Below are 27,252 nucleotides of genomic sequence, written 5' to 3' on the forward strand. Positions count from 1 at the left end.
TTTCCATACCTATTGATTCCATTGTTTTTCTCTCTCTTTTTGTCTCTCTCATAACATTTCCTCCCATGTCTGTATCTCTTGCAAAATTTGATAATTTGTCTATAGCTGCAAGGGTTAATATTACAGATCGGCTCTCCAGGAGGTTGATTAGCTTTTGTTACCCTTTGATGCAACTACGATTAAACCGGATGATGTGTACAAACACGCATACACATTCAGACACACACACACACACACACACACACAAAAAAGATGCTCCCTTCTTTGTTACAGGCGAGGTCCTTGGTGTTATGAGAGTATTAAGCACGTTCCCTCTCAGATTCTCAGAAGTGTGTGTTTTAGGAGCGCACACATATCTAAGCACTCCTGCAGAGTAGTTGCTTGTGTTACTAACAGGACAGGCTGTCATTAGTGTAATGTATTTCCTTATGAAGCTGTGGGGATGTGGCTGGCGCTAAGGCAATGAGCTGTGATGGGAGGCTAATGTAGCATAGCCCGTGCATGGCCCCATCATTCTCCACTTGCGATATATATATGCACACAAACGCGCACACAGACACACACAAACACACACACACTGTTTCTCTCCATCTGAGTAGTCATCTGTAAGTAAACAGCCAAAGTATTTTTCTTTCCTTTGCAGCCTGATAATATAATATGCACAGGCTTGCATACACCGCCAGTGGAATGAGATAGTTGGTGTTTTTCCTGTCTGTCTGTAATCTGTTAATCCACACTATTCTGCTATAACATTGCAATGTCCGTTTCTCACTTTCTCTCCACTTGCTCTGATTCAATCTTTGTATTCTGACTGTTGTTCATTGCTGCTACTTTTTTAAGATCTGGTTTTAATTTGCCTTTCTTTCTTTTCTCCCACCCCTTCCCCCTTTTTTTCTTTTCCCCTGCCTCTCTTTGATGTGCCCACTTTTTCTCCTTTTCTTTTGATTCTTTTTGCAACTGTGACGCCTGCACATTCACCTGTCGCCATTACTGGAATTTGTGTTTCCACACATCCCCCACCCCACTCCCTCTTCTCCCCCCCACATGGTTGTATGTGTGTGTGTGTGTTTGTCTCTGTGTGCACATGTTCTAAAGTGTCCCAGCGGAGGCGCGTAGCCGACTGCTCCTGAAATGCTCCAAGTGTGGCGTGATCTCGAGCACCGCTCTGTCCAGCTCGACTGCCAGCAGTGCCATGTTAGTCCATCTTCATCTTTCTATTTCTCTCTCTCTCTCGCGCTCTCTCTCTCTCTCTACTCCATCCTTTTAATCTCTGGCTGTCGGTCATGATGCAAGATGACATTCAGACTTGTCTGGATAAAAAAACAAACTAATGAAAGGGAACAACACCTGTATTGTAATCCGCTACTCTTAATGAGAGCATGGATTAATCCAAAATGGATTTTCCTCAGGTCGTGCAGCACAAATCTGACCTGTGACAGACAGTGTTTGTGAACCATTTTTAGAGTTTGTGTTCATAGTGCAGTATTGCAGAAGCTTAACGCATCAGGGCAGTACAATGTCAGGAATAACACAAACTGTGTTGCATTATGAAAAGTGTTGCTGTACCTGTGTTGCTAAACTTTCTGGCTCATTATATTATCTTATATGGTGTGTGGTCATCTCAGTTCCACCACTTTAAAGGGATAGTTCAGATATTTTGAAATGGGGTTGTATGAGGTTTTTATCCATAGTCAGTGTACAGTAGATGGCGGTCTGCATGCCCCAGTTTTTAGAAGCAGGCAGCAGTGCCCGACACGAAAGCTAAGCATTGTACTGGTGTTTACGGTGGCAGCAGCAAAACGTCATTTAGCCACCTAAAAAATGACCCACCTAAACAAATCAATATCAGTTTAAGTGTACGCTATATTACGAATATTTTCAGCGCTTTACCTTTTCCAATGGGCTATTTTATCTATGCTCTCTTCAAAGCCACCAGATTCTTTTGACAAAAACGGTAATTTTACCTCGACGACCTGGGAGTTGCTGGTCCACCGCTACATCGATCTGGTGGTTTGTTTGTGTTATGGTCTGACTTCGTAAATCTGAACTCTTTTGAAATATCCTAACTATCCCTTTAAACTGGTTGTGACAGTGAACACATCATATTTCAGATGGAGTTAAGTAATGGAATGAGAAGAAAGCATTTACATTAAGATATGTAACATACCAATAATATTACATACTGTATCTACTGGTGCTTCAGCAGGCATTTAAATCTTTCTGTTTTATGATTTTTTTTAGAGTTCTTACAACATGTCTAATTGTACAGAGTGCTATACAGTCTGTGAAAATAGTTTTATAATGTTTTTTGTGACTCTGGAGGAAGCTTTGTCAAGTCAGTAATACATACTGGGGGCGAGGAGTTAGAATATATTGGTCTACATTTTGAATAAATCAGTATTGTCTTATTCTGCTTCTCAAAAAGTCAAGTCATCTTTATTTGTCAATTCTGCAATATGTGCCAGACAAACAGAGCAATTGAAAATATGTACAAAGTACAAAAAATATAATATAAAATATAAGAAAGATATACAAATAAAGATAAAAGAGAAGTAATATGTCAAATAAGATAAAGAAAGAGAAGTAATATATACAATTGAGAAAAAAAAGATAATATGTACATACAGTAATAAATTCAAAATAGTGCAAATGTAAGGCAAAATCGGAACAGTACAGAAAACTAAAGATGAAGATATTGAAATGTGCAATATAAAGAAAGTTCTTAAAAAAAGTGGCCAGTGCAGATCCTGATGGGGGGTGGGGTTCAGAGTCAAGCGTTCTTGGGGGCAGAGGGGAGCTTCCTGACAGCCTGGGGAACGAAGCTGTTCGCCAGTCTGGTGGATCAGGCTCGAATGCTCCGGTACCGTCTCCCAGATGGCAGGAGGTTGAAGAGGCTGTGTGAGGGGTGGCTGAGGTCACCCACAATGCTGGTTGCTTTGCGGGTGAGGCGGGTTTGGTAAATGTCCAGGAGTGAGGGGAGTGAGACACCAATGATCCGCCCAGCAGCCTTCACTATGCGCTTCAGGGTCTTACGGTTGGAGGCAGTGCAGCTCCCGTACCACACAGTGATGCAGCTGGACAGGATGCTCTCAATGGTGCCCCTGTAGAAGGAACACATGATGGGTGGGGGGGGCTCTCGCTCTCTTCAGTTTGGGTGGAAGTAGAGGCCCTGCTGGGACTTCTTGGCCAGGGATGCAGTGTTTGTTGTCCAGGAGAGGTCCTCACTGATGTCCAACTCCAGGGGCTTGACTTTCAAAGCACTTCATGATGATGGGGGTCAGTGCATGGGGCAATAGTCATTGAAAGGGTTAGGGTTAGGATGGTGGTGGCTTTGAAGCACGACCGAACAACAGCCTGACTCAGAAGCGTTGAAGATGTCTGTGAAGACATCTTTGAGCTCCTCGGCACAGTCCTTCAGCACACCACCAGAGATGTTGTCTGGACCTGCAGCCTTGCGGGTGTTGATCTTGGAGAGGGTTCTCTTCACACTGGCTGCAGTCAGGCACAGAGCCTGTTCGTGGGGAGGGGGGTCGTTTTCTGTGGGGGGCATGCTGTTGTGTGCTTCAAACCTGGCAAAGAAGCTGGAGTGCAGTACACATTTCCTAGACTATTCTTTTTACATGTTTGTCTTTCCTTCATACTTATAAGTGCACATTACCCAAACAATGCAGTGATGCATATGCTATAAAGTGTGCTGCTATAAGAGATCATTTAGGATGCAAAACAAGGTGATGTAATGAAAAAATGGACAGTATGGCAGTTACAGTATATGTATTTCCAACTGTAGGCCACTCTTTGAACTTAAAGCATCTCACAATCTCCCTATCAGCATCTCCTATTGGGTGTTGACATGTTAGAAGGTGCCACTATATAGTGTCACAAGAAAAAGATCAAAGACCTTTTTGTTTTTGGAGACCGTATTATTTGCCTGCTAAGAGGTTCGTAGTCATGGTTTCATGTTCAGAGCAGCCAGTTTAATGAAAGCCCCTCCTCCCGTTTTACTCTTGCAGACAATCCTGTGCATATTTAACGATGTCCTTGTGCAAATCTTTCATTATGGCTTTGTGTTTACTTTGAAAGAGTGCTTTGTTTAAAGGAAGGCTCTGTTCTTAGTTGTGTTGTTGCATGATTGGACGCTAATGGGATGAGATTGCCTATTTGCAGTAACAAGTTTGTATCAGTTTGTTGTTGTCGCTGGGAAAACAGGCAGCCATTATTGACTTTATTTACACACAGCTTTGCTGAACGCAGATCCACCTACATCTTTGCTGAATACATATAGGGCCCTATTTTAACGATCTATGCGCACGGCGTGAAGCGTAGCTGCGTTTAGGGCGTGTCCAAATCCACTTTTGCTAGTTTGATGGCGGAAAAAAGGGTCTGTGCGCCGGGCGCATGGTTCAAAAGGGTTGTACTTAGTGTCTTCATTAATTCATAGGTGTGTTTTGAGCGTAACATGCAATAAACCAATCAGTGTCATCTCCCAATGATGACGAGTGTCATCTCCCAATCCCCTTGAAAGCCAAGCACGGTTGTACCTTGGCGCATTGCTATTATGATGGCGGATTTGCACCGTAGTATTTTTATTTGTAATCTTTTGCATGTTTGTGTACTGCTGCCCTTCCCTTTGTGTGTAACAAGCATAGTGTGCGCGCGCGCTGTGCACGAGCCTAGGCACATTTTACTAATTCACTGTTACACTATTGCCTTTAGACCAGGTTTTTGTTGGTCAATGGCACGATCACTTCCTGCTGCCTCAAGAGAGCAATAATGCACCTGAACACACCTCCCTGTAAGACCAGCACGCCCATGGGCGCACAGATGGGCGCAGGTGCTTTTGCTATTTAAACGACGCGCGCGCTGGACGGGAAATGGACAACTACGTCGGTCTTAAACTAGCAAAGACACTTGCGTCAGCTTTGCACTGCGCTGCGCCGAGTGCAAGATAAGGCCCGTAGTCTATCATTAGATATGGTCATTCATATTCACATTACTTCACTTCTTCTTGCTGCTTGCAGTATACTATTTGTTTGGAAGGTCCTTCAAAGAATCTGCTTCCAGAAATCCTTGTGGAAATCCATAATTAAACGGTGTGCACTGTGTAATGTCTGTATTGTTTACTGAAATAGCAACAACAAATATATAAATAATTCAGCTCAAAAGTTGCTGGTATTAAACACTCCTTCATTCTCTGTAGCATTACTATATAGTAAGCCTTGTCTGTGTATGCCTTAGTGTCTTGATAAAGCATTAAAGACTATGATTTGGGAATTTATTTCTAGAAAGAAAATTGTGACAAAAAAAAACTTTCCACATATTCCTCCCAAATGACTTTGCAGCACTTTGAAATATAACAGCTCATTAAAATAACACTTATGTATGATGAGGTACACTTGCTGTATTAGAGTATGTATTTTCACATAGAATGTAGGCTGGCTTTACTGAACCATATTGTATGGTTGTTTTTTTTTTATTTATTGCTCTATTTTCTCTTTTATTGATTGCCTTTGGACATGCACCTGTAAAGGGACGTGCATATTTCTCAGCGTAAAACAGAGCTGTCTGTCTGTCAGACTGACTGTTATAAAACCAGGAATATGTGCTTAAACAGCATGAACATTTTAAATTGGTCTCTGACTCCATAGAGTTACAGATGCACACACTTCCACACACACTCACTCCTCAGAAGCCCCTGTGTCAGTACTTGTCAATAGCCTGTCTTCCTCCTCCCTGTTGGCCCTCTGCCTATTGTCTCACAGTCCAGCAGCATGACACTTAGTGCGCATCAACCATGTAAATGTGAGCAATTGTCAGTCACATAACGATCTACATGATTACACATCATCTTCCACTTCTCAGTTGGAATATTAAGTGTGATGCAAGCATCAGTGTGCCAATCAGCGTCAAAATTGCCCACTATGGAACCTATGACTTGTGGGTGGGTGGGTGGGTGTGGATGTGTGTGTGTGAGAGAGAGTTATGTGACTCACCAAAGCTGGCTGGTCTGGTGTATGAGACTGAAGCCCTTGTTCCTTCTCCTTCTTTCCCCTCCTCTTTCCCTCTCTGTGTCTGCCTCCTTTTCTATTTCTCTGACAGGGCGTCTCTGTGGAGCTCCTGCGTAGTTCTTCCCCTGTTAGCATTAACCTGGATGTCAGCAGTGCTGGCCATAACCGACCGGCGCTCCACACTCTTCCAGGTGATTTGTCTCAGAAACACTAGCAGATGCTTACACACACTGTAACTTACACATATACTGTACATACCTTTGATGTATCATGGAAAAAGCAGCTTTAAAATGGCATCAGGCATCAAAAGTGCAACTCTTTAGGAGCCTCGATTGTTTACTTTTTTTCCACATTTGGCCATGAAGACAAAAAGATTAAACCTGAATGATACCATGTTTAAATAGAGGATAAGCCAAAGAAGAAACTAGAAAACTAAGAAAAACCTACAGTCTCCACAGTGTCAGGACCATGAGCAGAGACACAGTCTATGAATGAAAGTAAGAACGGCTGCGAAGATTTATTATGAATAAACATGACTTGGCTGACTCATTTCCTTCCCATATCAGTGTTTCTGTAATGATTACGGAGTCATTTTACTACAGCATTGCAGTAACACAGGATATTATAATACATTGGTATGCAAAGTGGGGGCTGCTTAAAGACAGCTAAAGCATGCAACAAGATTTATTTCTTTTTTTTTCGAGCATTTTCACCTAACCCTAACTCATCACAAAACAAGGCAACATTTACATTAACTACATTTTTATATTCCATTTTCAACTGTAACAAAAGGCGAAAAAATATCACCATATCACGATTCTAAATGCTTAACTTTTCCAATTATAGTACAGCTAAGAATGGTCATGACACCTCAAGGTCGCTGTTTGTCATGGCAACACAACACACGTTCCGGTTAGTGAGATTTCCATGTGCACATACAGTAAGTCAGAAATGTTGACTGTCAGAGCAGTGATGGAAAGTATTAAAATGCGGATACATCTCAGCCCTCAACATAGTTTGATACAACTGAACCTTCCGGCCAAAAGAGCTATAATGAGTCTGTATAACGTAAGCAGCCGCAAGCTTACAGCTTTTTGTGGTGAGTAGAGGTTAGCTGTCCTGCATTAGAATGCCTCTTCTGTAGGGAAAAACTGTCAAAAGTAGCAATGGTGCCAAATATTGATATTAGTTCATATATATCCTGTGTTACTTGTGGTATGTGTGATGGAGTGCGTATGGAGGAAACAAAAATGACTGAAAGTGTGCCATGGTTTAATAAGGTTTGGGAACCACTGCAATAATATAACAATGTGCAATAATTCACAAGCCAATGTTTCTTGCCACTCTAGGTCCTCTTTGCAGTCTTCGACTCTGTCCAAGGTTTTGTCATCATCATTGTCCACTGTGCAATGCGCCGAGAGGTGAGTCCGGTTTCCTCTTCCTGCTAAGCAGCTGTGTGGTTCCCAATAATGTTGCATGCATTTTTAATTAGGCACCACACAGTGACCTCGCCGACATTCACTCCCTACGACAGGTGCGATTTGTGTTCGCAAATGTCACGTTAGTTTCCAGGTCAGTTCAAAGTCACGGCAGAACACAAGGAAACATGAGAGGGATTAGCACGGTATTTATGTCCTATGTTGCGGCGTTTCTTCTCCATAATGCAGTATGATAGTGCAGTATTGTCCGTCTGATCCAAGGCTGCTCTAAGGAGCTTACTAAGATGCTGTACGGAATAAGACGATAAGTCCCTAACTAATAATGCCCTTGAGACAGACATTTCCACACACAAATGCGCGCACACTCATTTTTCCATTGGCTAACTCACGAATGCACTCACTTCAATTAATGGATTTACAATGTCATCAGTTTTCTATAACTGTAAATGTGTTGCTGATGTGTGTACACCCCACAAAGCCCTGCCTATATCCAAGAGATCATTATGATATTGAATGCACTGCATAGCGTAAGTGAATTCTTAAATGCCTGGAATGCTTAGCTGCATTAAATCAATATCACAAAAGCGGCAGGGATCAGGGTACAGTAAATCCAGGAATTATTTATTGTAAATGTATGAAAATCCCTTGTATAAATCCTTCGTAGCTGCTGAACAACAGGCAGAGGCGAGTTCCATACCAAAGGGAGGGAAGGAGGGGGGAAGACAAGGAACAAGAAGGAGAGTGAGGAAGAATTACGCTGCAAAACAAGAGAGAAGGCAGTTCAAAGTGTGATGTTATTTGAAGTGCAGACAAGTACAGACACAAAACGTGCCTGGTGAGCGTGGCGCCGTGGATGGCACCTGCTGAATGTGAGGGTGCAGCAGAGAATGAAAAGACGGCGGTAGCTCAGTCAGCCTGCTGAGATCAGTCGCAATGAAGGCAGGCAAATGAACATATGCAACATGAGTAGAGAGGAAGGAGAGGAAGGAGGATGAACACAAATTACACACTGAGATCTGTGGGGGGGAAAAAACATGATTCAAGAGCGAAGCAGGGGATGGAGGTAAGGGAGTAGGAAATAGAGAGGAAGGTGGAGAGAGAGGTATGGACACATAGAGGGGCTCTTCACTTTGAAGTAAGAATGAGCTGCATTGGCAACACACACTCACACTAAGAGAGAGTGGGGAACAAATGCTGCCGAGGATGAGTATGGACATAAAGAAAAGAGACGGATGGAAGGAAACCATGGAGGCAATACCCTAGCCCACGCAGTATTAATCAGACATGGGATCTACTCCAATCTACTCCATTTGTAGCGGCACACACACACACACACACACACACACACAGATGAGACCACCCAGTGGCTAGCACTCTCGTTTCCACCCATAAGATTCTTATAGGATTAGACAGTGGCAAAATTGAGAAATGATGTTGTTTCTCAGTAAGTAACCAGTGTATCCATAATACAGAGCCTGATGGGGGATCTCGGAGTTTGCTGTGAAACATAATGCGAAGGAATCGCTTTTATTTGAGGTGTGTTACAAGAACTCATTCTTTGACGGTGGGCTGGTGTGTGTTTGCTTAGGCACCTTTATGTGGGAGGATAAAGAAAAACTAAATGACAGTGGAAGGGCCCACGGGTTGGAACATTCCTATTCCGTGCTGTTGGTTCTAATTTGGACCGAACACCACTGATCTCACAACGCTCAAATAGGCCACTTTGAAGAACTGATGTGTGCTTTCTATATCAATCCACTAACTTCTGCATAAGCTACAAAGTGAGCTACTTTGCGATGAATAAAACTCTTCCATTTACTTTGCCATTTTCACATAATTTAGTATTCACTGAACATCCGTCATTGCAACGATAAAGACCAAGAATATAACATTTCTAAGGGAGCGAGTTTCCCCTGTTCCAACATTTGCCAAAACTAACTTGAGTAAACGTTCCTCCACTAACTTCTTTCCTTTGCATCTGCCCTTCCTCTCCATCATTTTGTCCCCCTTCTACTTTTCCTCTCTGTATTCATCCCCCCTCTTCAGGTGCAGGATGCAGTGCGCTGTAGGATGGGGGGATGTAAAGATGACAGCGAAAACTCACCAGACTCCTGCAAGAACGGACAGGTGCAGATCATGGTGAATAGCATTCCATTTCATCCCAAATTGCAGTCCATTAGCCTCAGACTTACATTACCCCGGCTCGAGCTTTCTGGAACCTTCGGCTCCTATAACAAGAAGCATGATTGCCATTATTGAAGTGCTCAAACTCATACCTGGCTCTGTCTTCTTTCTTTTTTATTCTTCACCAGTTTTTTCCCCTTAACAGGAATTCATTATTGTTCATTCATTATGCATCTTCCACATTTTATTTTCCAAAAATGTCATTCCCCAAAGAAATGCAATTTCACTCCCAGCCTGAAACTAACTTACTATAGTGCCATAACTGGACATGAAAAGTTGACAACAAATACCATTTCTGTAACAATAACCTGCTGGAATAACAATCCATGCATTTTTTTTTTGACATTCTCGTTTTTTGTACTCACGACAAGATAAAAATGTGTATATTGCCCACAGCTTTCCATGAATTACCAAAACATACACTTCAGCACTTTTATTTACTTTTACCCTAAACTTCTTCTCTTTATTTGAAGATCACAGAGCTCCCATAAGGTTATTGTGTCTTCCAAATGAGCTAATAGTGTGATAAATCATATAGACTTGTACTGCCTTGCCAATGTCAGTACGGTCACACTGCTATGATGAGAGCATAAGCGACTCTCACAACGCTCTTCCCTTTATTTCTCCCTCAAACCTGTTTGCGGTAACGATTATGGCTTTCTGAACGCCCCTCTGAGGTTATCAAGATTAAACTTTGGAGCCATCATTCTGCTCGGGGAGCCCATTATGACACTTTCTCTGTCTCTGTTTTCATAACCGTGAGGAACATTTACAGTCTAACTGTGCTCATTTAAATTTTGGTTGAAGGTATTGTTATCATACACACAGCTCGTTGCTATGCCTGCTATTGCTCTGTTAAGGAAGACAGCTAGTGAACCTGTAAGTTTTCTCTCAATATGTATGACTTTGAAGAAATCTTCTCAGATGGCACATATGCACGGAGGGCGTATGTCGTATGAACGACACAATATTCTTGAGAATATTAATTGTGAAGGATAATTTGGTGAAGCTGCCGCCAGTTAGGCTGTATCCCCATCATAATCACTCTCAGATGTTTGTTCTGTATCTACAGGAAATCTCATTAGAATGTTAAACCCGACACCATAAAGATGTAGGAGTGTAGCTATCTTGCTGAAGTTGAATCCAATCCGTCTTTAGACAAATCATTTTGTTAGTTAATCTCTGATTAAAGCTCAGTGCTCTCCTCTACAAAACGGGTTATATCTTCTCCTCTAACATTGCAACTTTATGTTTTCCACCATTTTTTACACCATCAGAAGTGTCCAAACGTGAGCTACTGTGGGCAGCAGTGTGGCTCTCTGCATTACGGCACATACCCGTGCCTGTCAGGTCGCCACCCACAGCAGTTCCCACCGACGGCCCACCAGGCATGCCAGCAAGGCTGTTACTACAGTCTGCCCCGCAGCAACCCCGGGCCAGAGCACAGCCACGCTCATGAGCATAACCCCATCCTGAACAATACCCACAACCACGCTCCTAATCACATCCACAACCACATCGGCAGCCAACCAGTATGTCACCTGTAGAAAAAAACACCCGTCATCACGAATAGTAAAGCCCATAGATTGATAAAAGGTGGAATCTGTAAAATGATATTTTGTAACAAATAGGAACAAATATTAGGAATGAAAATGTCAACATTTTGGAAGATACACTTATTTGCTTTCCTGCCATGAGTTTTAGACATTAATAAAGATATCATTCTCATGTCTATACGCTGAATATGAAACTACAGCTGGTGAGTTTAGCACAAAGACTGGAAACGGCTACTAGGCTTACTATTTACCATTATATCTTGTTTGTCTAATCTGTACAAACGTTTAAAAACCTCACATTGTGGTTTTACCGGGGGTTATGTGCTGTACTATTTCTTGGCTAGGGGCAGGGACTTTTAGTTCTTAATTTCAGAAGGTCACTTCTCTGTGCAGGGAACATCCTATGCTCCCATTTAACAAGATATAACATGCTAATTAGTGAGATTAGATGTGCTGGTAGGCATATTCTTTTACCTTTGGACAGAGCCTTGCTAGCTGTTTCCCCCTGTTTCCAGTCTTCTTGCTAAGCTAAGCTAATTAATTGCTGGCGGAAGCTTCATATTTAGGTTACAAACAAGAGAGAGGTATGAATCTTCTCATCTGACTCTGGGCAAGAAACAATACACTTGTTTCCCAAAATGTCAAACTATTCCTTTAACTAAAAAAGTCATCATTGCATTAAGTTTTGTTTTGTTTTGATTACATATTGCACCTTTAAATCTTAGTAGGAATACCTGTGATGTATAAATAGAAGCCTGTTTACTGTAGCAGGGTAAGCCGACAATGTCTATAGTCTTTGGGGATTTTTTATTGTTTTAGGAAATGATGGTTTTCTATGCATTCATTTCAGTGGTAACCTCACCAAGAATGCTGTATATTATAGGCTGTAAAATAAGTCAGTAGGACTCGACAATAGGGCTGTGTTCCCTTAGGGTGTTTTTACTATTGTTTGCAACAGTTGACGTTGATGACTCACTGTACTTAACCTGTGAGGCTGTTGCAGAGAGAGAGTGTGTTATAGTTAAAATAAAGATGATTTATTTTCTCAATGTGGATGGCAGCTAGGGACAGAGAGAGAGAGAGAGGTTTCTTTCATATCCTCCTCCGTCCATTTAGTAGAGACCCATTAATGGGGCTGCGGGTGATTTGCGTACTAAGAGCTTTTCCACTCCTCTGAGACCTTTACACATTCTCTCCTTCCCTCTTTCAGTTTTTCATTTCTCCCCCTTCTCTTTGCCTGTGTGGCGTGCCCAAACTGTCTAAAATCTGTAGTTTATTATCCAAACAAAGGCTTTTGTAAGTGAATCCCGCCGAGGACAGGAGAAGGCTCTGTGGCGAGAGAAGGGAGGACTACAACTGCATAGCAATGAGCTTCACTTTCACTGAAGTTTCAGAAACTTGAGTGGTGGCCATTTTGGAAACAACACTTCTTCATTCAACCCACTGCCCTCTGGGTTTGGGGGTGTTTTTTTTTTTTTTTTTTTACCCCAAGGAGTAGTGTGTCACCTTGCTTTCCTCAGTGAATTCTAGATCAAGGCAAAAAAACATCATATTCTGTTGCCTTATCTACATAAAACTACTACTGAGTGCAGATAGTGTTGTTGTGAATGTGTTTTGGTTGTTGGTGTGAATAAATCGTAGAAACATTTTGTATTCTTATATTGTATATATTTGTTATAGTCTAAGAAAAGCTCGGCGGGAAGTTTTGCTTCGACTGGTACAGCAGATAATAGTTTTGCTGCAGTGTAAATTTCTGTCCCTGTTTGCATTCAGACGATAGCGAGGTGACTGATGAGGCATACAGTAGCATTACATACCTGGCAAAACTCCTCAGCTCTCTGCTTGTCTCTTTCAAAGACTGTATTTGGATCTGCTGCTGTGAACTGATACACATGGTGAACAAAGTAGCAGTGTGTGTCATCATACAAAAGTGTCTGTTCTTTTTGGTTTGAAAAGGCTGTGGACATATTCACTATATGAAGAAATCTTTTCTTCTTTTGGTCTCGTTCACAAAGGACATTACTAATTGACTGGGTTGGTAGGTGTCACCATGGCAACAGATCCTATTATTTTCTTTAATGTCAAATTTGAGCATCAGAGTCATTGGATAGAGCATACCCATTCAAGATCAAATCACTCATCAGGCCTCTATAATGTAGTGAATGTAATGACACTCATTGTCTTTCCTCTCTTCCTACCCTGCCACCCTCTCTCAGACGGATTTTGAGAAGGATGTGGACTTGGCATGTCAGACAGGTGAGCTCTCCCTTCCACCTGATTTCTCTTTCCCTTCCTCCCTTTGTCTCTCTTCCTTTTGTCCAACACAGGATTAGCATTGCAGAAAGGCAATGGACATCTGTTACTTAAGCTGGCTGCTGTGCATGTTGATAAAATGACAAGAGATGATGTGCTAGATCTCAACACAGTTGTGTACAAAATGCCTTAATGCCTTATCAATCGCACTGATTCTGCCCAGTGTTCAGCGAGCATATGTTTGGATGAGACTGTGTTTAATTGCGCATGATAATAACACTCCTCAATGTGTTCCGACTGGTTTCACTCACAGCTGACAATGGTTGTGTGTGGGTGTGGGCGTGTGGATGTTTTACAAATGTACCACGATGTGTTGTGCTTGGAAATATTAACACAGTCACTTTCCCCCCTCCACCCTTGCAGAGAGAGGACACCCATGTAAGTTTTGCACCCAATTGACCTCCTTAACACTGCCTGGTCCGTCCCTTGACTTAATTGCTATAGACGAATCAGGGTTGTACTGTAGAACTAAGGAAGCCACCATTACTGCAGTGGCACCTCACATGTAAACTTGCATCTAACAAAGGATTTCACTTCTCAAGCACTTTTGCCAAAAAATTTGTCAAATTAATCCTGGAGAACCGTTTCTACAAAACCTAAACTTTCCAATGAAATTTGGTTGAGTTTTAACAAAAGTTGTCTTTTCTGGGCTGTGCTGTTCGCAGCTGCTTCCACACCAGAAATTAAATCAATCAATTTCACTTGTATAAATCTCCAATAAATCATTATGTATCGATCACAAAGGACCGATCAGTGAACACAAAAGACCGAGCCACCTTATGTCTCTTGCTAGCTGGTACTTTCTTATATTTTTTGGGGCCGAAATTCCACTTCTGCAGTATTCTGTGTTTCCAATACTTTTAATGAAATGCTGCATTTCTTCTGATTATCTTCTGAAATCATGGAGATTGATGATTGTAATCATAAGCTAGCAAGTAATTCCTTCAGGGTTTAAGCTACCATTATTCCACACAGCACTTTGTTAGCCACACTGTGGAGGGCAGACAGAAGCAGTACTTTAATGTTACTTTATTTGCCCCAAAGGCTGTGTAATAATTAACAATATATAACTTTCACATTCACAGACCACCTTCATTTGTCAGAGGTGGCGACTGCCGACAGTGATTAACCCAAACATCTCTGCTTTCACTGTCACTGGAGCTATTCCACCGCAGTAAACAAACAACTGCCGGATTCATCTATAGGTCATTCTCTGGGTCTCCACTGTTTGATGCAGATGTGAAGGGATCAGATTTCCCAAAACCTATCCAGTCCTTTCACATCACATTGCACCAACAGGACAGCGAAACAGAGAAAATGCTAGGTTCTGTACTCAGACAGTGTCCTTGCTAGTATGCTCAGACTCCGCAGGATCCAGCTTCAACTTTTGATGAAACGTGTAGATTGACATTTTGTCACATCAATGCTGTTAACATGCTTTGGTCTAGAATTGGATTTTTTCAGGCCACAGAGTGAATATTCTTTCCTCTGATGGTGACAGAATGAGCATGACATCTGGCATGAACTTCCAAACGGTTGGAGTTTTGTTTGATTGCGATGATAGATTGGTGTAAGCTCTGAACATCGTCTCTCATCAGCATGTCATAGTTTATTTTAGAGTAGCTACTCTAGAAATGTATAGTATCTTTTTGTAGTTTTTTTTTTTTTTTTTTTTTTTTCTCAACAACATGCATGAAAGCTAACCCAAACCCTCTGTAAGTAGTTTTATGCTCTGTTTTTATTTATGGTGTTATTTAATAAAAAATCATACCCTCATACCAAAATACAAGTTGATACATTCAGTATTAAAAGAACATAAACTCAGACAGACTCACATACAGGGAATAATAAGCTGGTGAGCAAGATATGGGCTAGGACTCTGTAGCGAGGGAATTTGGCTCCATTTCATTTCAAGCACACAGCATTTTGCACTCGGGCTCTTCTTCCAAGCTAATAAAAATCCTGGCTCAACGGCAGACCTCAAGATGCAGCAAGACTTAAGGTCACAGTGTCAGAGACAAAACTCGTCTCAGCTACTATGAACCATATAAACCCAAAATGAGAACTGAAACTTTTTTGGGAGATGCAATCTGTGTCACAGCTATACATTAAAGCTGCAGACAACCTTAAGTATCACAACCTAAGTTATGTTTCTGTTTCACCTATCTCTCTGTCAACTGTCTTCTGTTTGGCATGAACTATATCAATTCCTTTCCATTCAACATCTTTTCCTCTTTCTCTCTTTAAATGTTCCTCTTCCTCACCCTTTGCCCCATCTTTTACCTTACCCATACGCCCTTCACCTCTTCTTCTTTTCTTTCTTTCATCAACTACCCTAACTCCTCTATTTTATCCCTCTCCCCTACTCTCTTGTTGGCTTTCCTTGTCTCCTTGCATCTCCCTCTAGTCATATTCAAGGAGGTGAACACCTGTAACCCGGCCACCATCACTGGCACCCTTTCCCGCATCTCCCTGGATGATGAGGATGATCCCAAGCTGGCAGCCCATCAGGAGGGGGGAGTGGGGGTCAACTTTACCTCCCTCCCCGGGAACATCCCCCCTCCCAACCTCATCGTACAGGTACAGGATTAACGTTTACATTGATTTACAGATTGGATAATAACTGTTCAAAAATCTAGCCTCAGGAAGTTCTGATTTGAGATGATCTTGCCTTCAGGAAATACTTGTTAAACTAAAACAATCTTTTTTTTTTTTTTTTTTTTCAAGGTGCCAAATCTCAGCGGCCTCAATGAGCTAAGCGAGACTCCTCTAAAAAAGGAGGTGAACGTAGATCAGCAGAGACAGCAGGGGCAGCAACGCAGCGGCGCTCCAATCTACCTGTGCACCGAGAGTGGCCTGGGCTGGGCTCGACCGCCCCCTTCCTCCAACACCTCCCAGGACGGAAGTGCCGGAAGCATGGGGAGTGGCAGAGGGGGAGGAGGAAGTGGAGGAGGCGGGGAGGGAGACTACATGGTCTTACCTCGTAGGACGGTCAGTCTGAAACCTCCAGCGCCCTCCTCCCAGGGAGGAGGCCTGGGACTGGGGGGCGAGGACAAGCCTCTTAACATTGAAATGGAGGATCCTCCCTTCCCCCCGCCTCCCTCACCTCTGACCCTCCACCCAGCTGAGAGTGAGGCGTACCCGGCGGATTTTGTGCCGTCGAGTGTGGGCGACATGAACATCGCCATGAACCTCAACCGCTCCTATGGGACGATCAAAACCATGCCCCACGGGCACGGCCACATGATGGCTCAGGGTGGTCTCGTACACTCCCACGGAGGACACGTGCACTCCCACGGACATTCGCTCCAGCTGAAGCCAGGCCAGAGGCCTTCGGTCAGACAGATTCTGACGGGGGGAACCGCAGTGGAGAGAACCAGGACCCTGCCACGCAACCTGGGTAGCACCAATGCCAACAGCAGCCTCTCAGCAGGATCCCTAGAGGTGGGTAAGAGGTTGAGGGATGAAGGAAGGAGGAGTTCCCGGTGGTGGTGGTGCAGCTTCTTTACTATGTCCACCTTTCACTTGAGCACGCAATTGATGTTCACAGTTAAGGATGTGGTGGTGGTGTGGCTATAAGTGAAAGAATGAGAGAAAGACAGCAAGGGGGAGGAAAGTTATCTGCAGAAAATGTTAATGTGACATTCTGTATATGCAAGGATTATAATTTAAACAAGAAAAATGCAAATAAAACCATTTGCATGTAATGTAGTGTCACATTAGGTCAAGAAAGTTATTGCATTGGGAAAAAAAAAACTATTTTAACCAATCAACATTCCATTTTACCTTAAGAAAAATCAATTGTAAGATTCTATACTACACTAAATGGATTTTTGTAATGAATATTTATGGCTACATAAGAATATGGGAAGAAGAGAAGTCAGTTTGTATAGCTACAGTAAATCCATATAATTACACACATTACAGTGTGGCCTTCAAACAATTCAAGCAATTTCTAATACATAGTCTTTGATATACAGCAACAGTATGTCCAACACACTGCAATAATAGCACAGTTGTGTGCTTCAGAACAAGTCTGCTATGACAACTGCTATTATTCTCAGCTGAGTAGTATTCACTGCCGCTGACTGAGACAATGAGCGTTGAAATGAGTTATTCTCTTAATGACAGACAGCTTCATCTTAGTTTACTCTGTGTGTGTGTGTGTGTGTGTGTGTGTGTGTGTGTGTGTGTGTGTGATACCCCCTCCTAACCATACAAGGTGGCACAGCAGATGGACTGAGACAGACAGGATCAGAGGAAATACCCCTGGTGAATGTCTTTCAGCCCACCTTAATTTTACACACACAAACGAGCACAGGATAACACAGACTCATAAACACACACATACACACTTTGGATCTTCCCCCACTGGCATCTTGCTGACTCACAAGGTTGATTAAGGAGATGGAAGCGACACTTTCACCGAAAAGTGCAGATGCTTCATTTAGGGCTGAGGACGTTAAGGACGAGTCATTAAAACTCATAAAAAATCAGAAGAGCTACGAGTGCACTCATGAATACCAAAAAAAAAAAAGAATCTGGAGAGAAACCGGTGGGATGTAATTTACTGCTATAATTTCACCCTGTTTGAATATGCTTGATTTGGAGATGGATATCAGAGCGTGCCTTTCAAGATTAAATCACAGCAGTGTTTTACCCCCCAATTCAAACATGGGGACGCATAATGGAGGGATCACGCAAATGTACTCACAGTGTTCATTTCACTGTCGATTTTTTTTGTCAGAGGCTTGTAAATTTAAACTAAATGATCTCGTCAAGGCGGGAGAAAGGTTCACAGGGCACATTATTCTATCATCGTATCATCATTAGAAACAACCACAGGGAGTATTGGAATATGAATGAATTTCTCCATAGGACAAAATGTTGGCTGTAGAGGTCAAGTTATTGTATGATTTACTGAAATAATGAAAAACTAGTGTGTGACTGTGGTTGCCTATAGGACCATCATGCCATCATAACCGCAAATCACAGCAGGATTCCTTATGAATTTTGAATGAGTGAGTAAATTACTTAATGATGACTGCTTTATGTGTGTCCCCACCAAAACATGCAATATACTGCATATGTATATGCATGTTGCATGCCTCCCATATTACAAAGCACACTGAATCACGGAATTTCTCTGTTTAAGGTAAGGATTCCTCTGTAGGTAATTGAATTGTGTTTTATGAGCAGTGGAATTCACAAAGTGAATAGGACATCTCAGAGAGAAACTCACCTCTCTATCTGTTTGCGTCTCTTTACCTTTCAAAACCTTGGCTGCCATAGCATCCGATCAGCAACTCTGCCCTTTTAAAGAACAAATACAGCTTTTAACTAACTGTGGAGAGCAACTCCTCTCACTGCCAAAATGCAAATCCGGCAGACATCCATCCATCCATCCATCCATCCATCTTCGTCCGCTTATCCGGTGTCGGGTCGCGGGGGGAGCAGCTCCAGCAGGGGACCCCAAACTTCCCTTTCCCGAGCAACATTAACCAGCTCCGACTGGGGGATCCCGAGGCGTTCCCAGGCCAGGTTGGAGATATAATCCCTCCACCTAGTCCTGGGTCTTCCCCGAGGCCTCCTCCCAGCTGGGCGTGCCTGGAACACCTCCCTAGGGGAGGCCCAGGGGGCATCCTTACCAGATGCCCGAACCACCTCAACTGGCTCCTTTCGGCGCAAAGGAGCAGCGGCTCTCTCCGAGCTCCTCACGGATGACTGAGCTTCTCACCCTATCTCTAAGGGAGCGCCAGCCACCCTCCTGAGGAAACCCATTTCGACCGCTTGCACCCTGGATCTCGTTCTTTCGGTCATGACCCAGCCTTCATGACCATAGGTGAGGGTAGGAACGAAAACTGACCCGGTAGATCGAGAGCTTTGCCTTCTGGCTCAGCTCTCTTTTCGTCTGGCGGTGCGATAGATTGAATGCAATACCGCACCCGCTGCGCCCGATTCTCCGACCAATCTCCCGCTCCATTGTCCCCTCACTCGCGAACAAAACCCCAAGGTACTTGAACTCCTTCACTTGGGGTAAGGACTCATTCCCTACCTGGAGAAGGCATTCCATCGGTTTCCTGCTGAGAACCATGGCCTCCGATTTAGAGGTGCTGATCCTCATCCCAACCGCTTCACACTCGGTTGCGAACCGATCCAGTGAGTGCTGAAGGTCGCAGGCCGATGATGCCATCAGGACCACATCATCTGCAAAGAGCAGCGATGAGATCCCCAGCCCACCAAACTGCAACCCCTCCCCACCCGACTACGCCTCGATATCCTGTCCATAAATATTACAAACAGGATTGGTGACAAAGCAGCCCTGGCGGAGGCCAACCCTCACCTGAAACGAGTCCGACTTACTACCGAGAACCCGGACACAGCTCTCACTTTGGTCATACAGAGATTGGATGGCCCTGGTAGAGACCCCCTCACCCCATACTCCCGCAGCACCTCCCACAGTATCTCCCGGGGACCCGGTCATACGCCTTCTCCAAATCCACAAAACACATGTAGACCGGTTGGGCATACTCCCAGGCTCCCTCCAGGATCCTTGCGAGTGAAGAGCTGGTCCGTTGTTCCACGACCAGGACGGAATCCGCATTGTTCCTCCTCAACCCGAGGTTCGACTATCGGCCGAACCCTCCTTTCCAGCACCTTGGAGTAGACTTTACCAGGGAGGCTGAGAAGTGTGATACCCCTATAATTGGCACACACCCTCTGGTCCCCCTTTTTAAAAAGAGGAACCACCACCCCAGTCTGCCACTCCTTTGGCACCGTCCCAGACTTCCACGCAATGTTGAAGAGGCGTGTCAACCAGGACAGCCCCTCCACACCCAGAGCCTTGAGCATTTCTGGACGGATCTCATCAATCCCGGGGCTTTGCCACTGTGTAGTTGTTTGACTACATCAGTGACTTCCGCCTGGGAAATCGGCGACAATCCCCGTTATCCTCCAGCTCTGCCTCTAACATAGAGGGCGTATTAGTCGGATTCAGGAGTTCCTCAAAGTGCTCCCTCCACCGCCCTATTACCTCCTCAGTGGAGGTCAACAGTGTCCCATCCTTACTGTACACAGCTTGGATGGTTCCCCTTCCCCCCCTCCTGAGGTGGCGAACAGTTTTCCAGAAACACTTTGGTGCCGACCGAAAGTCCTTCTCCATGTCTTCTCCAAACTTCTCCCACACCCGCTGCTTTGCCTCTTTCACGGCAGAGGCTGCAGCCCTTCGGGCCCCTCGGTACCCTGCAACCGCCTCCGGAGTCCTCCGAGATAACATATCCCGGAAGGACTCCTTCTTCAGTCGGACGGCTTCCCTGACCACTGGTGTCCACCACGGTGTTCGTGGGTTACCGCCCCTTGAGGCACCTAAGATCCTAAGACCACAGCTCCTCGCCGCAGCTTCAGCAATGGAAACTTTGAACATTGTCCACTCGGGTTCAATGCCCCCAGCCTCCACAGGGATGCACGAAAAGCTCCGCCCGGAGGTGTGAGTTGAAAGTCTGTCGGACAGGGGCCTCCTCCAGACGTTCCCAATTTACCCGCACTACACGTTTGGGCTTACCAGGTCTGTCCAGAGTCTTCCCCCACCCCTGACCCAACTCACCACCAGATGGTGATCGGTTGACAGCTCTGCCCCTCTCTTCACCCGAGTGTCCAAAACATACGGCCTCAGATCAGATGAAACGATTATGAAATCGATCATTGACCTTGGCCTAGGGTGCTCTGGTACCAGGTACACTTATGAGCATCCCTATATGTTCGAACATGGTGTTCGTTATAGACAATCCATGACTAGCACAGAAGTCCAACAACAAACAACCACTCTGGTTTAGATCAGGGAGGCCGTTCCTCCCAATCACGCCTCTCAGGTGTCTCCATCATTGCCCACGTGTGCGTTGAAGTCCCCCAGCAGAACAATGGGTCCCCCACTGGAGCCCCATGCAGGACTCCAGTCAAGGTCTCAAGAAGGCCGAATACTCCGAACTCCGGTTTGGTGCATATGCACAAACAACAGTCAGAGTTTTCCCCCACAACCCGCAGGCGTGGGGAGGCGACCCTCTCGTCCACGGGGTAAACTCCAACACAGCGGCGCTCAGCCGGGGACTTGTGAGTATCCCCACACCCGCCCGGCGCCTCACACCCTGGGCAACTCCGGAGAAGAAAAGAGTCCAACCCCTATCCAGGAGTATGGTTCCAGAACCGAGACTGTGCGTGAGGTAAGCCCCACCAGATCTAACCGGTAGCGCTCCACCTCCCGCACCAGTTCCGGCTCCTTCCCCCACAGAGAGGTGACGTTCCACGTCCCCAGAGCCAGCGTCTGCCGCCCGGGTCTGGTCCGTCCGAGGCCCCTGACCTTCACTGCCACCCATGTGGCATCGCACCCGACCCCAACGGTTCCTCCCACAGGTGGTGGGCCCATGGGCTGGAGAGATGGGAGCCACGTAGCTTGTTCGGGCTGTGCCCGGCCGGGCTCCGTGGCAAACCCGCCACCAGGCGCTCGCCCGGCGAGCCCGCCGTCTGGGCCTGGCTCCAGGCGGGGGCCCGGGCTTCCTCCGGGCAGGGTCACTCCATCTCTACCTTGCTTCTTCATTGGGGTTTTTGAACCATTCTTTGTCTGGCCCCTCACCTGAGACCACTTTGCCTTGGGAGACCCTACCAGGAGCACAAAGCTCCAGACAACACAGCCCTCAGGTTCACAGAGACACACAAACCTCTCCACCACGATAAGGCAGACAGCGAGAGCCAAATAGGAAGTCAGAGATGCAATGCAATGCAATGCAATGTCAGGGCCAGATGAGTTGGAAATGTCTGCAGCTGTTAAATTGGGGGCTTGTGTGCCACGCAGCTATAGCTGCACAGGCACTTAAGAGGGGAGTGGTGGGGTCCAAACAAGATTAGAGGATGAAAACCATTCCTCATATGTTTGTTGCAGCTCTTTTAATTGGAATGTCTCCTACAAATTCACCAAAAATAGCAAAGGGGATGATTTATTATGGGGTTTGTAACTTCACTAATCTCTTTACGTTAAAACAGACTGAATAATTTGCTTTTTGCCTTGACATTTGTAAGAATATCTATCGTGTTGGGCAGCCAGTGCATATTAGCTTTCCTCTTGTTACTGAACAATGGCACTGAGAGATCCACAGACAGATCGAGATTGAGAGGTCTTGAGTTCAATAGTGGTGGAGGGGTTGGTCATTGATGCTTTGTTCTCTCCCCTGCCCCCCCTCCTCTTCCAGAGGAAAAGAGTACGGTACTCTGAGCTGGACTTCGAGGTAAGATCTCGGACCTCACCCCCTTTCATCAGCCTGTCTCTGCTTTCTTGTGCTTCTGCCAGGACTTGAGTAACACATAGAGGAGCAAAAAGCACTGCTAAATCCCTCCCTTTGCACCTGTGTCTCCCTTGCATTTAGAACTATGACCTGTTTCAGACCTACCTAACGTAGTATGCTGTTTCTCCAACATTGGCCTTTTTTATGTCTTAATGAATGATGTGTCAGTTAAAAGAAAAACATTCCACTGACATGTACAATTAAATCAAACAACGCTGTAATGTCATTGTGGGGTCCTGGTTGAAGAAACGGCAAAGTAGAGTGCTTCTCGTGAATGAATACAAGTAATTCAGTTATGGGTCAACACATATGTGGCCATAGTTGATTGGCTGTTAGAACGACATGGTTTGACACGTGTGTGAGTATGTTTGTGTTAGAATGACATGGGTGTCCTGTGAATCTCCAGTCTCTAGCAACAATAAAATAGCTCCCTTTGCATTTCTGCATTTTTTTGCAAGAAGTCAGTTTTATGTACACCATTGCAAAGACTGGACATTGACCTTTCACCATGGAGATATATCTTTCATATAGAGGGTATGTGTGGGGATAAGCTACTAACAGTGACTATGGCTGATTGTTTTACTTAACTGGCAAATTTACTAGAGAGTCATTTGTAGCCGCTGCATGAATTTAGCACAAGGAGATTGGCTCTCCTGGAAATGAACTCTTTTCTCATCATTTGACTTTTGACTTTTGAGAAAAAGGTTGACGTAGAAGTACCACTAATATAGCGTGTGTACACTTCCATGATTCAATGGAAGGTAAACCCATTTTCATCCATGCTTTTTTTTTTCTTCAATTGAGTTTACCGGTACCCATCCTTTTAGACCATAAAACATTTACTATATTCATATATATATATATATATATATATATATATATATACTCTACAAACTACAACTTTTGTCATTATAACAGCTTTAAACTTAATTAAGAATATAGTCTTTTAGGGGAAATAATGCATTTCTTAAAACGTAAAGGAGTACTCCATTGATTTGGTATTGCACTTAAGTTGGGGAACTTGCAAGAGACACTGTCAATCTCTAGCTGAGATGGACTTTTAGTTCTTAATATGGGTCAGGGTCCAGAAATCCCACATTTCCCATAATGCAACTCAATAGTGTCTTTCAGCGCCCTTTATGTAGAGAGTTTGGCCAACTCAAATCATGGGCACCATATTGGATACCATCATCAGATGACTCTACAGTGTCACCCTATGGGGCAAATATGCTATCTTGAAATTTTCACCATAAACACGCATAGACATGTTATTATCAGCTTTTGTCAGTATGTAAAAGGCCCTTATGGAACTATTCCAGTGTATATTTACCTTCTAAATCGTAAATGGTCCTCTAAAAAATGCCCATCGTAGTGAGTGACCTGAGTCGCCTAATAAGTCTCTGAACAGTGTTTACCTTTCTAAGCATACGCTAGCATACGTACAGGCTAACTATAGCTAGTTAGCTTTGTGTGTAACGTAACAAAAACCCACCCATCTCAGAGGAGCAAAGCCCAATATTTCATTCAACAAAATTATGGTACAATAGGAGCACTAACGCTACAGGTCTTATGTTGACAACATGGACGCAGATATAGGAAACTCTAACGCTGTTGCGCTAACGTTAGCAAACATTGGCGTAGCATTAGGTAGCTGTCTAAACTTTTGAAAAGCTGAACAACATCCCCATCCAAGCTGTGTTTCACTTTCCCTCCAATATTATTATAAACATAATAAAGACACCTGGACTCGGTCGAGACCAAAAGCCATATGACTATGGCAAGATTACAAGCATTTAGGTACATGGAGTGCTAGTGAAAAAGCTAACGCTAGCATAAGGTTAACTTCAAAATTAATTAATTTTTAAAGCAGTGTTAGAACTTTTTTGACAGCATGGTACACATTAACGATGGTATTACTATATTTGTCCTATGTTATTTATCATATTGAAGAGAGAAATTGACATTTACCTCACACAATAATGAACAGCTCCCATACTTTTCGCCTTTTTGGTTCACAGGGGGACTTCCCTGTCTTTCATTGCAGCCAAACACGCAACAGTTGGGCATTTTTTCAGTGATTTATGTCATTATTTAAATAATTGATTACATTTTTTCACTATTCCCTGCACTATGTCAATGGGAATCAGATGAATGTTGGTATCCAACATATGGAGTCCACCAAACACATGACCACCTCGGAACCAATCGCATAACGGAATAGTTCAGAACATTCGATTCCCTAGTTGGCCAAACTCTATATAAAGGGTGCTGGTGTCTTTCATTAGCACCCACGATGCACACAGGCTTTCTGTAGACCTTTTTCACGGCAGACATGTTAATATGTCATAGTAGGAAAAGCACAAGTGTATTCAAAACCATTAATGATGGCTGCATTCCACTTAAGAGAGGCCCTGGTATTGTGCATGCTGACTCACTGAAATAGCTTACTGGGACACTTGATGGAATTGAGCCATTGTTAAGGTTATCAATTTCAGCTGTGCTTTTCCTACTATGACAAGTCAAAATGTCTGCTGTGAAAAAGGTCCATTATGCAATTTAAACTACTACATAATTGAAGACATTTTACAACAGTAAAACTGGGTAGTACTTCTTGTAGTAAGTAAACTGAACTTTATCTGTAAAATCGTTGGAGTTCTCCTGTAAAAGAGTGCTTTATTTTGAAGTTTATGAAGATGAATATGACTCAGACAAGGAAAACTAAAGACGTAGCAGCAAAAAGGAAGGAACTAGTACCACCTTCTTAGCTGAGCAGAGATGAGAGTGCCCACTCTGAAGTAATTGGAGCCAATGCTAAGCGCCAGTCCTGGCCGGTAAGTGTGCGGATGTGAGTGCTGGCTTCTTGCCCCTGTGTCACTTTCAACCCTGCAAGCTGCTTTGACGATTAGCTACTGCCGAGCAGCTCCAGCACTGCCCATTAGCACAGTGACACAACGGCAGTGGCACTGACAAATGCAGTTTGCTGTCAGAGAATTAAAGATCTGGGTTTAGCTGCCCTCTAGACAGACATATTCAGAACACAGCAAAGGCTGTTTTTGTCAAATAGCCTCTTACTAGGGTGAGAGTTAAATTCCAGCCCTTCTCTTAGACGTTTAATAAGTTAGACAAATTCCTGAGTTAATGGGAGCGCCAGCTAGCAGGCATCAGTCTGGAACAATAGCATTTCTGTCATTCTGTCATTTTCACCAAATTTTCACTTAAATGAATCCTCCACAGCACTCCTAGTTGCCGAATTCTTAAAGACTGAGGAAGTGGATGATGTATGAGCATGAGCCAGCAATCAATCGATCTGTCGGCGTCCCCTCTCTAACCCCTTTTCACGGCTGGCGTCACTGCAGTCCTTAAGGCTTTTACCCATTCCCGTTCCCCTGCCTGCCCCTATATTGCCCCCCTTCTTTTTGCTTTTTTTTGTTTCCATTTGGTTCATTTTTGCTGTCCCTTCCTTTCTTCCCTTCCAGAAAGTGATGCACACTCGCAAAAGACATTCTGAGCTGTACCATGAGCTCAACCACTCGTCCAAGTTCCACACCATAGACAGGTATAGCAGGGACCCAGCCATGTCCACATTCAAGGTAAGACCATTGCCCAAACGCGGGATGGGAACCTGCTGTACCCATGTACCTCCACCCCTTACGCACTATGTCAAAACCCTAAAACCCCACCCCTTTAACACTAAAAAACTGATACTGGAAAGCAAATGAAAGCAAACTTCTGCACAGATCAAAATTGCAGTAGCATGCTTCACAGAAGCATGGCTAAATATTATTAGCACTTAAGTGACATTGTTTATTCTTGTAAATGCAGCTTTTAGACAATTGTAGTCATAACAATTTGCAGTGATATACAACATGAGGTACAATTTGAAGTGGGAAATCTTTCTTCCAGCCAAATTGCTGCAATAGAAATGTTGTTTGCTCTAACAAGGGAACTTGAATGTAATAATGTAATTTTTGATTGCCATTTGATTCACTCACGGTTGTACTTATTGTCACATCCGTGGAGAATTGAACAATAACTACCTCATCAATATAACTTTCAAGGCACATTTTATTCCAGCTTTCTTACTCTAAATATCTTTTTATACCGGCTTTAATTGGCCTGAACTTGCCTTATTAAATACCTGTCAAAATAGTTGATTACATGAGCTATTAGCTGAGGAATAATCAATCATGGCCCTATCCAAGTTCTGCAAGTTAAGACCTGTGAAACAATTTCTTACTCTTACCAAATCACCTCACTATAATGCATTGCTGAAAACACATTTGTGCCTTTGTCTATGCCTGTGTCACACTGGTAACTGTGTGTGTGTGTGTGTGTGTGTGTGTGTGTGCGTGCGTGCGTGTGCGCGTGCGTCCGTGGGCTGCTTGGGTGGGCACCTGTGCGCATGAGACACAGAAGCATCTTT

At 43.9% G+C, this 27,252-nt stretch overlaps 1 protein-coding gene across 3 annotated transcripts in view; it reads left to right on the plus strand.

Annotated features, from left to right (window-relative positions):
• The window catches only part of adgrb2 (adhesion G protein-coupled receptor B2), a 268,475-nt gene that overhangs the window by 229,130 nt on the left and 12,093 nt on the right, over positions 1 to 27,252 (plus strand). For all 3 annotated transcript variants that reach the window (XM_028596716.1, XM_028596717.1, XM_028596718.1), the window contains 9 exons: positions 6,097 to 6,196; positions 7,355 to 7,426; positions 9,491 to 9,583; positions 13,401 to 13,440; positions 13,861 to 13,875; positions 15,905 to 16,077; positions 16,225 to 16,941; positions 22,737 to 22,772; positions 26,306 to 26,419. In XM_028596716.1, the coding sequence (XP_028452517.1) occupies positions 6,097 to 6,196; positions 7,355 to 7,426; positions 9,491 to 9,583; positions 13,401 to 13,440; positions 13,861 to 13,875; positions 15,905 to 16,077; positions 16,225 to 16,941; positions 22,737 to 22,772; positions 26,306 to 26,419 (1,360 nt within the window). The remainder of the gene's footprint in view (positions 1 to 6,096; positions 6,197 to 7,354; positions 7,427 to 9,490; positions 9,584 to 13,400; positions 13,441 to 13,860; positions 13,876 to 15,904; positions 16,078 to 16,224; positions 16,942 to 22,736; positions 22,773 to 26,305; positions 26,420 to 27,252) is intronic.

This window comes from Perca flavescens, chromosome 14 (genome assembly GCF_004354835.1).
Source record: "Perca flavescens isolate YP-PL-M2 chromosome 14, PFLA_1.0, whole genome shotgun sequence".
Taxonomy (NCBI): domain Eukaryota; kingdom Metazoa; phylum Chordata; class Actinopteri; order Perciformes; family Percidae; genus Perca; species Perca flavescens.